Source organism: Pan paniscus, chromosome 23, assembly GCF_029289425.2.
Source record: "Pan paniscus chromosome 23, NHGRI_mPanPan1-v2.0_pri, whole genome shotgun sequence".
Taxonomy (NCBI): domain Eukaryota; kingdom Metazoa; phylum Chordata; class Mammalia; order Primates; family Hominidae; genus Pan; species Pan paniscus.
Genome location: NC_085927.1, coordinates 47056500 through 47073345, shown reverse-complemented (window position 1 = coordinate 47073345; position 16846 = coordinate 47056500). Strand labels below are relative to the sequence as shown.

Sequence of the window (16846 nt, the reverse complement as noted above, 5' to 3'; positions counted from 1 at the left end):
CCTGTAATCCCAGCAATTTGGGAGGCCGAGGTGGATGGATTGCTTGAGGCCAGGAGTTTGAGACTAGCCTGACCAACATGGTGAAACCCTGTCTCTACTAAAATTACAAAAATTAGCTGGGTGTGGTGGCATGTGCCTGTAATCCCAGCTACTCGGGAGGCTGAGGCAGAAGAATCACTTGAACCCAGGAGGCGGAGGTTGCAATGAGCTGAGATTGTGCCACTGCACTCTAGCCTGGGTGACAGAGTGAGAGAGCGAGACTCTGTCTGTCTCAAAAAACACAAACAAACAAACAAAAAAATAAAATAAAAAACAGGAGAGAGCTCTTGGAAATGAAAAATAGGTTGATTTAAAAAAAGAGGGACTGGAAGAGAAAAACAGATTTTTTTAAACCTCCCAGGAAGTAGAACAAAATTATAAAGATGAGCAACAAGAAGAATAAAGATTTCATCCAGGACACCCAATATTCAAATATAATAGGAGTTACAGAAGGAAATAACAGAAAAATGTGTCTCAGAACTGAAGAACACAAATCTTCAGATTAAAAGGCTACTTGGTGCCCCCGAAGACAAATGAAAAAAGAATCAAATCTTGTTATAAAATTTTCAGAAATTTAAGGATAAAGCAAAGATCCTAGAAGATTCCAGAATAATAATAATAAAAAAATTAGCTTAAGTTACACAATGGATTGGGATTAAGAATTGTGCTGGAAGCTAGAGACACCGACAGACGCCATCCATCAGCTGAGTCAGAGTCATTCTCAATCTCAAATTCTATACCTAGCCTACCTATCAACATGTGTGAGAGGGGAATTCACTATTTTGAAACATGCACACCTTCTCTGAAAGTTACTGGGAGCTATGCTCCATCAAAATGAGAGAGGAGGCCAGGTGCGGTGGCTCACGCCTGTAATCCCAGCACTTTGGGAGGCTGAGGCAGGTGGATCACTTGAGCCCAGGAGTTCAAGACCAGCCTTGGCAACATGGCAAAACCCCATCTCTACCGAAAATACAAAAACTATCTGGGTGTGGTGGCATGCACCTGTAGTCCCAGCTACTCAAGAGGCTGAGGTGAGAAGATCGCTTGGGCCTGGGAGGCAGAGGTGGCAGTGAGCCGAGATTGAACCACTGCACTCCAGCTTGGGTGACAGAGAAAGACCCTGTCTGAAAAACAAAACAAAACAAAACAAAAAAACCCCAAGGCCCCCATAAAATGAGAGAGTAAAACATCAAAAAGGAAGACATGGAATCTAAGGAACTGGATTCATACAGGAAAACGCTGAAGGGAATCCCCAAACAACAATGGAGAGAGAATCTCGGGATGTCAGCTGTGCACAGGCCCAAGGGGCAGCTGGCCCAGATAAGAGGAGCTCATCAGTCTCCAGGACAAAATCGTCCCTGAGGCTCGACTCTGGAAACTCCACTGTGTGGTTTTTACGAAGCTATAGGAACGTGTGGAAATGCTTAGTCCAAGAAATCGAAGATATTTTTAAAAACCAAAAAACGAAGCAATTATGAACTCCTGGCTGAGCAGGAAATAATATTTACATTGCATTAATCATGGGAACACTGGATATGCATTTAACCGAAACTCATATTGAGAAGATGGGGAGAAGGGGTGAGAGTGCGTAAGAAATGTAAACTTCTCCTGTACTGTAAGAGGAGTCAGTAGATAATGGGTAAAATTGAGGGATTGAGACATAAAAAAATCAATATGATATTTAGCGAGAAAGAGCTTAACTGAGGGAGCAATTGCCGAGTGGGTGGGATTACCTGTGGGATGGGAGGGGCGGGAGGGATGGAGGAGGACTGCTGTTTTTTGCTGTTATAAACCTTTTCAGCGCTACAGTAGTCCACTTGGCGCAGTTTCAGTTACCTGTGGTCAACCACAGTCCAAAAATATTAATAGATTTTGAAAGAAAAAGACAGAGACAGAGAGGTCACCATCATATAACTTCTGTTACGATATATTGTTATAATTGTTTTATTGTATATTGTATTATTAATTATTGCTGTTCGTCTCTTAACTGTGCCTAACTTATAAATTAAACATTATCTTTCTCCACCATCGTGGTGTGTGGTTGACTCCGTTTCTCGCCACAGCTTCTCACAAGACTTTCAGGATCAAGTGATTCCTGCACAAGAAACAAAAGCAAAATGGTCCCATTCCCCAGTGGATCTGTATGAAAACTGGTAATCACATCAGGTACAGCTCCAAAAGGAGATATTGGAAAGAACCAAGCTGGGTCTATAAGGAATTGAGCATGAGATGCTACACATATTCATGTTGTATCAAGGTTGTGATCATATTACCATAGCAAGCTGAAAATGTCACCACTATCTGGACAGCTGGACACGTTTGATTGGGAAGGTACTTTTTCTCTTTGTTCATATGCTCTGCACTAGTAGGCTGGGTTCAGTAATACATAGGTGAGATCTTTTATTTAAAAAAAAATTATCAGCCTGTAATCCCTGCTACTCGGGAGGCTGAGGCAGGAGAATCGCTTGAACCTGGGAGGCGGAGGTTGCAGTGAGCCAAGATCGCACCACTGCATTCCAGCCTGGGCAACAGCGCGAGACTCCGTCTCAAAAAAAAGAAAAAAATTATCAGGCTGGGCGAGGTGGCTCATGCCTATAATCCCAGTACTTTGAGAAGCTGAGGTGGGAGGATTGCTTGAGGCCTGGAGTTTGAGGCTAGCTTGGCCAACATAGGGAGACCCTGTTTCTTTTAAAAAAAAAAATTACCATGGGTATGTAAAACATCATACAGGAAAAAATAATAGCATATATATACAGGTTCACTATAATCCATGGATTCAGGCATCCACTCAGGGTATTGGGATGTATGCACTGAGGCATAAGGGGCATAAAGGGGGGACTATTCTACTGGTTTCTAAACTTACTTGCAAACAGTACTTTGATAAAATAAAAGCAAATTAAAAAATCATTGCATTACAGATAAGGAATCCTGAAGGAGGGAGTGTTGGAGAAGGGGAGGGCTCTGGAGAAGGCTGCCAGAGCAGGGGATGCCTAACCAGGCTGAAGGTGAAGAGGGGGACCCGGAGTGGCCTGCTAGGGACTCGCGGCACCGGTGAGTTTCAGATGGAGGCCCTGGTGCTTTAGAACGAGAAGAGGGCCGAGTGGCGGAAGCGCAGGCTGAGGCTTGTTACATGGGGTCCCTAGGCCGCGGTCGGGACTGTGGATTTTATTTGATGAGGAACAGGTGGCCATAGGAGGGTCTCAAGGAGGCAGCTGGGATGACTTATGTTTGTAATGGACTCACTCTCTCTGCTGAGTAGGGAGCGAGGGTGGAAGCAGGGGAGTACAAGGTGATGGTGGGGTGGAGGAGGAAAAACCCTTCTTTACTGTCTTAGGGTCTCTGGCTGGGCTGAAGAATTAAACTGACATAAGGCAGATCAGCAGGAGAAAAACATACAGATTTCATTTACATGTACAAGGGAGCCCCCCGGCCTCCCGCCCAAATGACCAAGACCCAAAGAAGTGACTAGGCATAAAGGCTTTTGTACCAGGTTGAACATAGAATGGCAATTGTGTAACTAGGAAGATAAGGATTAAAAGATCTGTTCATACAGATTTCTTTTGGCCCCGACTCTCCTTATCTGGTAATGTCTTTCCTCCTCCTGGCATAGGGAGGGTGTCTTTCACAGGGCGTTTTAGCTCCTGCTTTCAGGAAGAAAAGGGGAGGTCAGAGCCCCCTTTCTGCACCTGCTGTTTCTGAAGTGCCTTTAGTGCAGAGAAATCAATATGCCAGAGTGGTGTATTCTGGGGTGGCGTGTCCTGAACCCCTTCAGTGGCCTGGCTCAGACGGGAGCCTGTGGATGGAGAGCAGTGGACGGGTTCCAGGCTGGAGCAGTAAGGCTCGGTGCTGGGGAGGTGTGTGGCAGGGGGCACACTGATGAGCATTCACTCCTTTAACCTTCGCAAGAACCCCCAGGCCAGGCAGTCAGGTGTGTACAATCTACTGAAGGAGAAAACCGAAGTTTAAGTTCAGTGCACGGCAAGGGTAGAGCTGGGGCTCAAACTCCCCTGTCCAGTCTTCAGCCCCTATACCCCAACCTGCAGGAATAAGTGAATGAATACATGAGGCTGGGTATGCCTGGGGCACAGAGGAGCGAGTGAAATCAGCAGAGGAGGAGGCCCGCGCAAGCGGCAGGAATCAAGGATGCAGTGCCAGGTGGGCTGCGGCGGGAGAGCTTTATTCTGAGGGCAGTGAGAAGCCGTGGGTAGGGGTGGGTGGTCAGTGCCATGGAAAACCCACCCTTGACCCTGAGGACACGCTCCCAGGAGCCCACCCACACCTCATGAACTTGTACGGACAAGGACAATGGGAGGCTGAGACCTGGAGCAAGGGCCTTGTCCCGGGCACAAGGCAAAGGGACGGGCAGCGTTAAGAGACCAGGCCGGCTCCGGCTGGAAGCGGGTGTGTCCTACTGTGTGCTGCCGCATGCATGGTGGCACCTCTGGACGGATTCAACTTCCAGTTCTCTGCAGTGCCAGGTACCTAGTGACAAAGGAGGTCCAGCCCTGGTCCCAGGGAATGGCCCAGTTTGGAAAGCAGCCTAGGTACAGCCTGGCACATAGTAGGTGCTCAGCCAAGACGTGTGTCCTTTTCCCTTCCGTCTCTGACTGTTCCTTTCCTTATCACTCCTGTGCTGAGGCAGGAATCAGCACAGGCAGGGGCACGGCATCCCAAGACATCTGGGCCTGTGCTCAGGACCGTACGGCAGAGTCTCTTAGACCAAAGATCAGTAAATATGGCCCACGGGGCAAATCCCACCCACTGCCTGTTTTTGTACAGCCTAGGAGCTGAGAATGGTTTTTACGGATGAACATTTGCAATCGGTTTGATGAAACACTAACTCTAAACTCCAATTAAGCAAAAGGTGATGTCTGTAAAAAGAACTCTATTCTTCTCATGAGTGGACTTACATTACAAAATACTGGCCTCAATTATTATTATTCTATTTTGAGTTTTGTCAGTTACAAAATAGTAAAAATCTGTTTTCTCACTGCACAATGATTTTGCCCTCAAAGCCTAAAATATTGGTTCTCTGTTCTGTCCTTCCACTCCTCACCCTGCCTGGGGCTCTCCAGATTTAACCAATCCCAGGACTAATGACCCCCACCCGGCCTCCCCAGTGGTCCGTGCTGCGGCCGGTGTGCCCGACTGCAGGGCTGGACTGTGGACTCCCGGGCTGGCCAGCCCCACACCCAGCCTTGCCTTGGGACACAGCTGCTGCCCCGGGGGACCTGTGCCGCAGTGGCCTCAGGAGCTGCTCTGGCTACTGGCTGGCAGCCTCAGCTCCCCTGAGCACTGAGCACATTCTTCTCTCCAACTCCCTGCAGGAGCCAAGGCCAGCGGGCGTGGGTGGCTGAAATCTCCCCGGTAACAGGGTCTGCCCCCCTCCTGCTCCCTCTCCGGGCCTCCTCCCTTAACCTGCACCCCGCCCCCCACCCCCCACACCTGCTCTCCGGCCCTCAGCCCCTCCCTGCTTACTCCCTCCTTCACGGGCTCCATGTCACCATCTGTGGCACAGTCCCTCTCTGTCACTCTCCCTGCCACCCCCTCGTTCTCCTTCCTCCCTCCTGCCTCTCTCTGCATCTCTCCCTCTCACCCGTGTCTCCTCTCTTCTCTTTCCTTCTCGTCTTCTCCCTGTCACGCATCTCTCATCACTCCCCCTCATTCTGCCTTTCCTCCTACTCACGGTCTCCTCTCCCTCTCCCCCTCCCTCTTTCTCTCTCTCTCTCTTTCTCCACCTCCTCCCGACCCCCTTTCCCCTCTATTTCTATTGGCTTCTGCGTCCCTTGCTCCCCTCTTCTCTTCCTCACTCTGGGAAGCTTCTCCCCCCTATCCTTGCCCCTGCCCCCCTAGGATGTGTCCTGGAGATGGGGGGTGACGTACCAGGCGCTGGTTGGGAAGTCAGGGCCGGAGACCAGATGGGAGAGGCTCTGTGGACAGCCGTGGCCGAGGGCCTGGGAGGGAACCTGAGCCCGCAAGCGGTCTAGAAGTGGGTGCCGTGTGGGGACCCTAGTTAGGAGTGCCCTGGGGGCACCTGGGGACTGGGCAGGGAGAGGGGACAGCAGAATGATAACCAGCCTGGCGGCAAGGAGGGAAGCCCTCACCCCATGGGCAGGTAAGGAGGCTGGGGCCCGGATGATGTCCCGAAGGGTGGGGTCCTGGAAGCCCATCCTCTGCCCAGGATGAACTTGGGAGGCTGGGGCTGGGGAGGCAGAGGGTGGGGAGTCCCAGGGAGGCAGGAGGGAGGCCTTCCTGTGACCTCCCGGTCGGCTGCAGGGGCAGGGGTGTTAGTCTCAGAATCTCGTGCCATGATTCTAGGATCTCGGAATCACAGAATCGCAGGCTGTCAGGGCTGGAGGGAGCCAGATGTATCATGTCGTTGGCTTCCCCAGCTCACGTGGCAGCTCTCCTGAGCTCCCCCTCCATACCCGGCACTGTGCTTGGCACGCCTCCGTTTAATCTCTGCAAACAACCCTGGGAGGTGGGTCCGCTTGTCTTCCATATGACGAAACTGAGGTGCAGGGGGGAGAAGTGACTTGCCCGAGGTCACACAGCAATTTGGCATCATCGCTGTGCAGCAGAGCCCAAACCCCCAGCGCTGGGCCTGTAGGGTGTGCTCCTGGGATCAGGCCCCAGGCCTGGGGTGCCAGTGAGTCAGTCGGCACTGGCAAGCATAAGCCAGGTGTCTTTGGGGGGAAGGCCGAAGCATGTAGAGGACAAGCAGAGAGCCAGGGGCCATCGCCCTGCACTATTCAGGACTGTGATGGCCTTTGATCCTTCTCAGCCTGAGGCCTTCAGAGGAGCCAGTGTGGCCAGGAGGTACTGATGGTTTAGAAGTAGATAGAACTGGGTTCGAATTCTGGCTTCCCACTCTCCAGCTGGGTGACCCTTTGCAGCTTACTCAACCTCTCTGAGCCTCAACTTCTTCCTCTCTAAAAACTCTCCCTCTTGGGCTTCTTGAGGATCTCATGATGTGAGTCTGAGGCTTCCATCCGGGGACAATGTCCCACCTTGGAGCTCTCCTTGTTGAACGGCTTGGCTGTTCACATTTATGGCTGTTCTGGGTGATGCCCTAGGTTCTGGGGTTAAGAAATAAATCATTCAGGGCCCCTGCCTTCAAGAGCCAGTGTTCTAGCGGGTGGGAGATGGGCAAATGGAGAATGATTGGGGTGCCTGGCCTCCCTGAACTGTTAGGGCTGTGCGGCTCAGGACAGCCACTCACCCTCTCTGTGCTGTCTCCTCCTGAACAGTCCTCCAAGGAGTCCGCCCCCAGCTTTCAGGCAAGCTTGTGCCAAAGATAAACCAGACAGGGAGGAAAAGTCCCTCCTTCTCAAGGATGAACTAGATCATGCACAGGATTCCAGCTCTTTAAAGAAAAGACGGCACCTCAATTGCAGGTCTGGCTTACGTGCGTGGAAAGCTGTAATTTCCCTGCTTCTGCTGCCTGGGCCCCTCAAACTTTGACAGAGAAGACCGGCTGAGATAAGGGTGGAGACAGGGTTTTCCAGGAGGGGGCCAGGGGTTCTGGGAGGGGCGACTGCATGCCCTGGTACAAAGGAGGGTCTGGCTAGGCACGCCGTGTTCCTGCCAGGACCACGTGTGTGTCAGCGCATGTGCTTGTGGGTGCACAGACGTGTGCTGGGCAGGCGTGGGGGTGGGGCAACCTCAGAGCTTACCCCCAGCGGGCTACCCCAGGGGCATATGTCCCTGAAGCCTGGAAATTAGGCCTGCCCAGCTCCTTGCTTCTCTCGGGAGCCTGGTGCTCCCCTCCCTCATCTAGCCCTGGCTTGTGATTGGCTGACCAGCAGGGATGCTATAAAGAGGATCTGTGCACAGCACAGGGCAGCAAGGTGGATGGTGACGCGGGTCCCCTACCAGGGAGGCAGGACTCTAAGGTTCCAGGTTGCACAATTCCAGGTCTAAGAAGGACTCATTCTAGCATTCTGGAATTCTAACATTCTCTGATTCAAGGATACTAAGTCTAAAATCCTATGGCTGTAAGATTCTCTGCCTGTTCTAAGAATTCAAAATTCTATTTTTAGATCTCTAAGGTCCATTAGGCTTTGAGTCCATGATCCTCATAGCTCAAAGCCCTGGGGGCAACTGGGAAAGCGGATGCCAGCTGGGCACTCAGATGGGTGCCTTCCCAGGCCTGGCTTCAGTTTGCCAGTCTGTGGAATGGGCGTAGAGGTGGTCACTACAGATCTTTCCAGATTTGCCCCTTCCTAGCTGTGACCAGAACATGTGACCTCACGTTTGCTCCCCATCTGTGCAGTGGGGATGACAGTAGTGCCTCCCTCGTAGGACATCATAGGATACTGCAGCTCACCAGCTTAGCCTGGCACCTGGCACAGTCAGGGCTCAGTGATGAGCAGCTGGCAGCACTGTTAGGATCCTCTAGCCCACTGTCCAGGTGCCCCTCCCTTAGTGCTGCTGTCCCAGGCTCAGGAGACCTGATGAAGGGTTGGGGAGAAGGATGGGTTGAGGACAGGTTAGGGGATGACCCAGGCTCAGAATCCTTCTCTTCTCCCAGCCCCAAGAACAGGGAGGAGATGCTCTGAGCCCAGCCAGCTCGGGATGCTTTTGGAGAAGCCACGGCCTAGGGGTTCCTTGCTACCCTTGGCTTCACCCAGCCTGGCACTCTGAACCTGCTGCAGCCCCAGGTCCTTGGGGCAGGGGTAGCCAGGCGTGCTCAGAGGTGTTTGTTTGGATTTGGGGTGCCTTCCCTTCCCAGGAGCTTTGCACATCAACAGTGACATCCATATAGGGCAGTGCGGACCACAGCTCCCATTGGAGGGAGGAAGTGCAGGCCCAGTGTCAGGGATATTAGGAGAAGGGCTTCTCCTCTGAGAGATTTATCTTCCCTTCAGGGTTTTCTGCAGGGAGAATCCAAGGACAGCTAGGAGCCAGGGGATTGGGGGATCATTAGGAAGAGGGGGTGCAGTGGGTGGTCCAGACCCCAGAGGAGGCTCCTGCATCCAGCCTGGCTCTGCCTGGGCCTCCTCCTGAGTGTGGCTTTCCTCAGTGGGGCCTGACATTCCCCCTTGGCACTGGACTTGGTCCACTGAAGGCTTCTCTGGTTCATTTGATGCCTGACACTGAGGCAGAGCTGATGCCTGACACTGAGGCAGAGCTCGTGCCTGTGCAGAAGTGATGGGGCAGAAAGCAATGGGGAGGGTCCAAAGCTGGCTGGAGACTCCACAGGGGAGGGGATCAGAGTCTCGCAGGGGAGCCCAGAGGAGCCCCAGCTTCTTCTGCGCAGGCATGGGATGAGAAAGACACTAAGAAAGCACCTGGAGTGCGGGCGGGCTCTTGCTTATGCTGCAAATCCCTTCTGAAAATGTCCCCTTTTCCAGGCAGCTGGCCCCTCCAGCCAGGGGGAGGGACTAACCTTGGATAGCATCTGGTGAGTGAATTGTAAAGTTCTCCAACCCCAGCCGGCCTCTGGGGAGAAGGGGCCTCAGCCACCTGCCCCCCAGGTTCACAGCCAACCTTCCTGGGCAGGGCCTTTGGGAGGGGCACAGTGGGATGGCCCAGGCTGAGGGGGCACCTAAGGACTCTGACTCCCAGGGGAGGGGACACCCCAAGCCTGTGGTTCTTAACTCCATTTGGAACCTGAAGAATCTGATAACAGATCTGACATTAACCTTCACCTGGAGTTTAGGGCGTTCATGGATCCTCTGAAGTTCATCTAGGGAGCAGGTTTCCAGGCGAAGGTCCTGCGGTATGAAGCAGTGTTTTCCAGATGTGAGGGCGAGACCTGTTGGTGGCAATGCAACCCACTTCACAGGGCCCTGCCAGCTGGGGCCTCACATGTAAAAAGGAAGGGCAGGTATTTGTTGGTGAAACAGCATGACTTCATGCCGCACACCACACCCTCACTCCATGATGGAGAATGATCACCTCACCTCCCTGAGCCTCAGTTTCCTCATCTGAGAAAAGGGGATAACACGACTCAGCCTTGCGGGGCTGTGCAGGGTGAATGAGATGGTGCGTGCTAAGCACCTCCCGTCTTCTGAAATCTCTCAGACGATGGGAGGATGGGCGTGCAGCAGGTCCCCAGGTTCGGCATGATTGGGAGGGGGCAGCATAGAGAAAGCCATTCTCTGCTGTGACCGAGCTGTTTTTCCTTCCCCCAGGCAAATAGCTGACTGCTGACCACCCTCCCCTCAGCCATGGACATGCTTCATCCATCATCGGTGTCCACGACCTCAGAACCTGAGAATGCCTCCTCGGCCTGGCCCCCAGATGCCACCCTGGGCAACGTGTCGGCGGGCCCAAGCCCGGCAGGGCTGGCCGTCAGTGGCGTTCTGATCCCCCTGGTCTACCTGGTGGTGTGCGTGGTGGGCCTGCTGGGTAACTCGCTGGTCATCTATGTGGTCCTGCGGCACACGGCCAGCCCTTCAGTCACCAACGTCTACATCCTCAACCTGGCGCTGGCCGACGAGCTCTTCATGCTGGGGCTGCCCTTCCTGGCCGCCCAGAACGCCCTGTCCTACTGGCCCTTCGGCTCCCTCATGTGCCGCCTGGTCATGGCGGTGGATGGCATCAACCAGTTCACCAGCATATTCTGCCTGACTGTCATGAGCGTGGACCGCTACCTGGCCGTGGTACATCCCACCCGCTCGGCCCGCTGGCGCACAGCTCCGGTGGCCCGCACGGTCAGCGCGGCTGTGTGGGTGGCCTCAGCCGTGGTGGTGCTGCCCGTGGTGGTCTTCTCCGGAGTGCCCCGCGGCATGAGCACCTGCCACATGCAGTGGCCCGAGCCGGCGGCGGCCTGGCGAGCCGGCTTCATCATCTACACGGCCGCACTGGGCTTCTTCGGGCCGCTGCTGGTCATCTGCCTCTGCTACCTGCTCATCGTGGTGAAGGTGCGCTCAGCTGGGCGCCGGGTGTGGGCACCCTCGTGCCAGCGGCGGCGGCACTCCGAACGCAGGGTCACGCGCATGGTGGTGGCCGTGGTGGCGCTCTTCGTGCTCTGCTGGATGCCCTTCTATGTGCTCAACATCGTCAACGTGGTGTGCCCACTGCCCGAGGAGCCTGCCTTCTTTGGGCTCTACTTCCTGGTGGTGGCGCTGCCCTATGCCAACAGCTGTGCCAACCCCATCCTTTATGGCTTCCTCTCCTACCGCTTCAAGCAGGGCTTCCGCAGGGTCCTGCTGCGGCCCTCCCGCCGCGTGCGCAGCCAGGAGCCCACTGTGGGGCCCCCGGAGAAGACTGAGGAAGAGGATGAGGAGGAGGAGGATGGGGAGGAGAGCAGGGAGGGGGGCAAGGGGAAGGAGATGAACGGCCGGGTCAGCCAGATCACGCAGCCTGGCACCAGCGGGCAGGAGCGGCCGCCCAGCAGAGTGGCCAGCAAGGAGCAGCAGCTCCTACCCCAAGAGGCCTCCACTGGGGAGAAGTCCAGCACGATGCGCATCAGCTACCTGTAGGGGCCTGGGGAAAGCCAGGATGGCCCGAGGAAGAGGCAGAAGCCGTGGGTGTTCCTAGGGCCTACTTCCCAAGGTGCCACAGGCCCATGATGGGATGTTGAGGGGCCTGGACTTTGATGCTATTGCTGCCAAGTCTTGCTGTGTGACCTTGGGTAGGTTGCTTCTACTCTCTGGGCCTTGTTTTCTCCTCTGTGACTCAGGGATAGGAGTCATCAGCCTGGATGAGCTATGTCAGATGAGAGGTTTGGAGGGCACTATTGCTGGGCTGACCTGGCTGAGCGGGCAAAAGGTGGGTGCAGACTGGCCTCCCCCCAGGGATGGAGTGTCTTGGGGCATCAACTAGTATCTTGGCCCTCAGAGGGATAAACCAAGGCCAGGATTTCTTGGGCTCAGAGTCAGGAACACAGGAGCTGCTGGGGGCTGGGCTGGAAACCTAAACAGAAGAAAGCCTAACCTGGTGGGAGGAGTGGGGCAGAAAAGGTCAGGCCCCAGATCAGCTCCCTCCCCTCGACTGTGAGGCCTTGGACCAGCTCTGCTCCTCTCTAGGCCTCAGGCTTCACTCGGGTAAAACCCAACAACCTCTACACCCTTTTGGCCCAGGCAGTCAGTGCTGGAGGTCCTGTGCTTCTGGACGGGAAGAGCAGGTGAATTTCCTGCTCATGGAAGCGAATGAAGTCCAGCTTCAGGGTCTCTCACTGCCTGGGCTTTTGCAAGGCCCTGCATCTACTTTTGTACTTGTCATTTTGTATTCGTTTTCTTAAAGAGGGACCTCAAACTGCATAAGCTTAGGCCACCCAAAGTCTGGCTCTGCCCCTGCTGAGGTCAGCCACCCAGTCCCCAAGGAAGCTCACGTTGGGTCTTATGGCTGGAGTAGGGGCCCCCGGGGGTTCCCAGGTCTTTTGAGGGCTTCCAGGCGCCTCCTTGTAGGAGGGGCCATCCCTGTTCCTCTCCTTGTGACCCATATTCTCCCCTCCTTGAGACCGAGACAGGGACCCAGCCCATGAGGACTGGCATGGAAAGGCAGAGTGTCTGAAGAGCGCTGTGAGGAGAAGGAAGAAGAAGGGAGAAGAGGAAGAGGAAGGAGAAGGAAGAGGAAGGGAGAAGAGGAAGAGGAAGGAGAAGGAAGAGGAAGACAAGGGGGAAAGGGGAGGAGGAGGAGGGGGAAGGAGAAGTACAGATCTGTTTCCTGGAGCCGTCTTTGGCCCCCCTGGGCTGAGCTCAGTGGTAGCATCTGTGAACCTGAGTTGCCGACAACAGCCCCACCCAACCAGTACTGAGGGAAGGACACGATCAGGGTGGAACAGCCAGGGTGCAACGGCAAATGCACAGAGTACAGACAGGCACAGGGCCTGCGTCCCTGAGGGGCCTCAGAGTGCTGCCAAGAGGGCTCAGGCCTTAATAAAGCCCTAGGGTGGAGCTGGCTACCAGGGACATTGGGAGGACTGGGGAGCTCCCTCCCCATGCTCTATCATCCTGGAGACTACAGGTCGGGAGGCCCAGGGAAGACAAGAAGAGGCTGAAGTGGGACTGTGGAGGGGGACCATGGGGAGCAGCCACCATCCAGGGCTGGGCCTAGACTCCCTCCCAGAGATGGTCCCTCAGAGCTGTGGTGAGGCTGGCCCTGGGAGGGTGAGACCCCTGGTGAAATCCCTCCGCTTCCCCACCCCCTGCAGAGGGCAGGGGTCCTCAGGGAAAGCACAGGAACCAGACTTTTGGAGACTTGGATCTTCAGCACACCTCAGGGTCCTGGGCTGGCATTGGCCTTCCGGGCCTCAATTTCCCCATCAACAAATGGAGATGAATCCCAGCTTGGCTGCCTCCTGAGATCTAAAGAGAAAATGAGTCATGTGAGGTAACTTCCAGGCTCACTGCAATGGGTACGGTGGGGTGTATCAGATTATAAAGTGGGGGTGCCCTCCTCACCCCCAGGCTTGGCCTATACCCCCCTCTCCTTCATCAAGTGGCCTCTCTGTGTCTGTCCTTTGGGGTGAGGACACTGTAGGCCATGAGAAATGGGCAGTTGGGGGGTCAGAGGCCAAGGGTCAGGGAGGCAGGGCTTGGGGAGAGTGTGGGACCATCAGAAGAGAAGGAAGTTTTCAAAACCACATTTTGTGTGGAGATGGAGGCTGGAGGCCCGGCCCTGGGACTTGGTCTGGGGTTTCTTGAGGAAGATCTGAGGGTCCAAGGGAGGAGGGATGCCCTGGCCTTCTGGCCTTCTTTGGCTGATCCTGCCTTCTTGTTGCCTAGGACAGGAGAGTAATGTCCTAGAAGGGTCCCTGGGAGGCCAGTTAGGAAACCCTTTGCTGCTTCTGTCTCTAGCTCTTGTCAATAAAGACGGTGACACCTGATAACAGCTGTGGCCTGGGCCAATTTCTCTGCCAGACACTGTGTCCAGATGGGTGTGAATGTGTAGGTGTGTGTGGGCTCCGTGCACCCTGGCCTGTTCGGGTGTGACCTCCCAGAGTCCAGGTCCTTCAGGGAACATGGAAGATACCCTTGATGGGGCTGAGCCCACATCCTTATAGACCTTGATCCAAAAGCAGTAGATGTCCTTTCTCCCTATTATCCAAATAGCAGATTTCAGGGAAGAAAGTGGATTGGCTCCAACTAGGTCACATGATGGTCCCTTGGGCCAATCACCAAAGACGTGGTGATAGGGTGCCATGGTTGGCCAGGTGCGGGTCATGTGCCTACATTTCCAGCCAGAGAGAAGGTAGGGCACTGTGATGGACACTCTGGCCTGGCCTGTGGGGCAGGGGTGGGTCAAGGACAGCCTACTAATGGCTAGGGGAGGTGAGCCAGGCACCAACAACCAACAACATGCGGGTCTGGGTGTGTGTGGGGTTTGCTGTGTGTGGCTGCCGTTGCTGGGTGTGATATTGTGTGTCCAGGTTTGTGTGAGCCCAGTGCAGGGTGCATAGTAGGTGGTCGGGACATCTTAGCTGCGTCCGTGAGTGAATGTGCACTGAGGTGTGACATGCGGCCGGTGTGCAAGTGGTGGGAGTGGAGGAACTGCTGGGGCCCCAGCGTTGGGTGGGAGTGGCTGCCTGGGCAGGGTCCCTCATCTGGCCCTGGCAGCCCTTGCTTCCCCACCACACTGGGTGTCCCCGCCTGTGCATGCTCACGTGCAGCCTGTGTGTGCGTGTGCTTGTCCCCCACACATGTGTGTCTGGCAGCCTTGTGTTCCCAGGGCCTGGCAGTGCTGCTGTGGCCTTTCTTAGGAGTATCTGGAATGAATGAACAAAGGGGGCCACTGCATGTCACAACTGCAGGGGGTACTGTACACGCTGTTCCTGTAACCTCCTGTGAAGCTACAACACGGTGCCTCTGAATAAATGAGTGAAAAGGGGGGGGGGTACTGAAGGAGCTTGTATGGGGTTGGGGCTAGAATCTGTGGGTTAGGGGAGCCATTGGGGCTGCAGGGTGAGGGGAGGCTCTGCAGTTGTGAGCAGGAGCAGGGAGGGAGAAGTGATGATAACGCACCTTGCCCACTCCTCTCCTCCTCCTCCAGCCATTGAAGTTGCTCAGACCAGAGGCTTTACCTTGAACTTGTCTCTCAGAGGCAGTTGCCAGGCAACAGCCCTTGGCCACCAGGCTCTGGACCAGGACTTCCTGCATCAGCATCAGCATTATCAGAGGGAAGCTGGGAACACACAGGGCCTGGGGCAGGAAAGACCACGGCCCCCAGATCTTTGGGATCCTCTTTACCTAGAAGGGATGGGGCAGGTGAGGCCACTGACCCATGGGAGTTGACAGCTGGACTCCACAGGACTCGACACAGAAGAAAACACAGCGAGCGGTCGGGCTCAAGCCTGTAATCCCAGCACTTTGGGGGCCGAGGTGGGCAGATTGCTTGAGCTCAGGAGTTTGAGATCAGCCTGGACAACATGGTGGAACCCCGTCTCTACCAAAAATACAAAAATTAACCAGGCATGGTGGTGCATGTCTGTGATTCCAGCTACTTGGGAGGCTGAGGTGGGAGGATCGCTTGAGCCCGGGAGGCAGAGGTTGCAGTGAGCCGAGATTGTGCCACTGCACTCCAGCCTGGATGACAGAGGGAGACCCTATCTCAAAAACAAAACCCCAAACCAAAAAACCCACCCAAAACAAAAAAAAAAAACACGGCGAGAAGGCCAGGCTGTAGTGTGAGGGGCACCCCCTGGAGGTGCGCAAGGCCACCATCCCTCCAAGGCCTCAGAGTACTCCCTGTCTCTGGCAGGCCCTGGTGAGCATCTCAGCAAGTCCGCTGGAAGGCTGAGGGAGAAATGTCTCCCCGAAAGTCATGGGGCCAAAGTCAGCAGGCCTGAGCCCTATGTCTCCCGCAGCAAACCTACTGTGTGGCCTTGGGCCATTTATTTCACCTCTGGATGTGGTTCACTTAGCTAACAAAGGCTTTTCTGAGCACCAGCTGTATGCAAGGTCCTGACATGCGGCTGGGGGCCAGTGCAGGCAAATGGACAGGGGTCCCGCACTCTCAGCACTCACAGGCAACCACACAAGGAAGCGTAGCCCTATTTTGGGGGCTCAGTGGGGAGGGAGAAGTGCAGTGTGCTCTGGGAGAGCACTAGGAGGGTTGGGGGCTGGTGGGAGCTGCATCTAGAGTGGAAGTTTCAGCCTAAGTGTGCCAGGCAGAGGTATCTGCATGTGCTAAGGCCCTGAGCTGGAGGAAGGCAGTGAGTGAAAGGAAGAAAGGTAGCAAAGAGGCCCCTTTTTAGGGACAGAGAATGTGTCACACAGGGCTTCCTAGGGCATCCATTCCTGTTAAGGCTGAATTCTGCCCCCCTCTAAATTTCTATGTTGAAGTCCTAACCTCCAGAGCCTCAGAATGTGACCTGATATTTGGAAATGGGGTCATCACAGTTGTAGGTAGTGAAGAGGTCATACTAGAGCAGGGATGGCCCCTAATCCAATACGGCTGGTGTCCCTAAGAAGCGGGGAGGCCAGGCACGGTGGCTCATGCCTGTAATCGCAGCACTTTGGGAGGCCGAGGCAGGTGGATCACCTGAGGTCAGGAGTTTGAGACCACCCTGGTCAACATGGTGAAACCCCATCTTTACTAAAAGTACAAAAATTAGTCAGGCATAGTGGCATGCGCCTCTAATCCCAGCTGCTAGGGAGGCTGAGGCAGGAGAATCGCTTGAACTCAGGAGGCGGAGGTTGCAGTCATCGGAGAACATACCACTGCACTCTAGTCTGGGCGACAGAGCGAGACTCCATCTTAAAAAAAAAAAAAATAGGTGCCTGGGCCACAGTCAGGGTCCCCTGGGGTCCCAGACACCTCAGGTTCTGGCTCACACTCTCCTGGAACCCACATCCTCTGTCACCATCTTACAGGTGGAGAAACTGAGGCCCACGGTGGGGTGGGGTGTATCGGA

The 16846-nt window shown here is 54.8% G+C and overlaps 1 protein-coding gene across 2 annotated transcripts; it reads left to right on the top strand.

The window, feature by feature from the left end:
• The first annotated feature begins 5464 nt into the window (after positions 1–5464).
• SSTR3 (somatostatin receptor 3) lies at positions 5465–13822 on the top strand. Of its 2 annotated transcripts, none has more exons than XM_003821555.6 (2): positions 5465–6154; positions 10179–13822. In XM_003821555.6, the coding sequence occupies exon 2, from the start codon at positions 10215–10217 to the stop codon at positions 11469–11471; it is 1257 nt and encodes a 418-aa protein (XP_003821603.1). In that variant the 5' UTR covers positions 5465–6154; positions 10179–10214; the 3' UTR covers positions 11472–13822. The 2 variants fall into 2 exon arrangements, with proteins under 2 accessions (XP_003821603.1, XP_054961524.1); XM_055105549.2 differs by lacking the exon at positions 5465–6154 and adding an exon at positions 7296–7436.
• The last annotated feature ends 3024 nt before the right edge of the window (positions 13823–16846 follow it).

Bases quoted from the DNA above. Each gene is read 5' to 3' on its own strand.
- SSTR3 (XM_003821555.6), top strand. From the start codon at position 10,215: ATGGACATGCTTCATCCATCATCGGTGTCCACGACCTCAGAACCTGAG.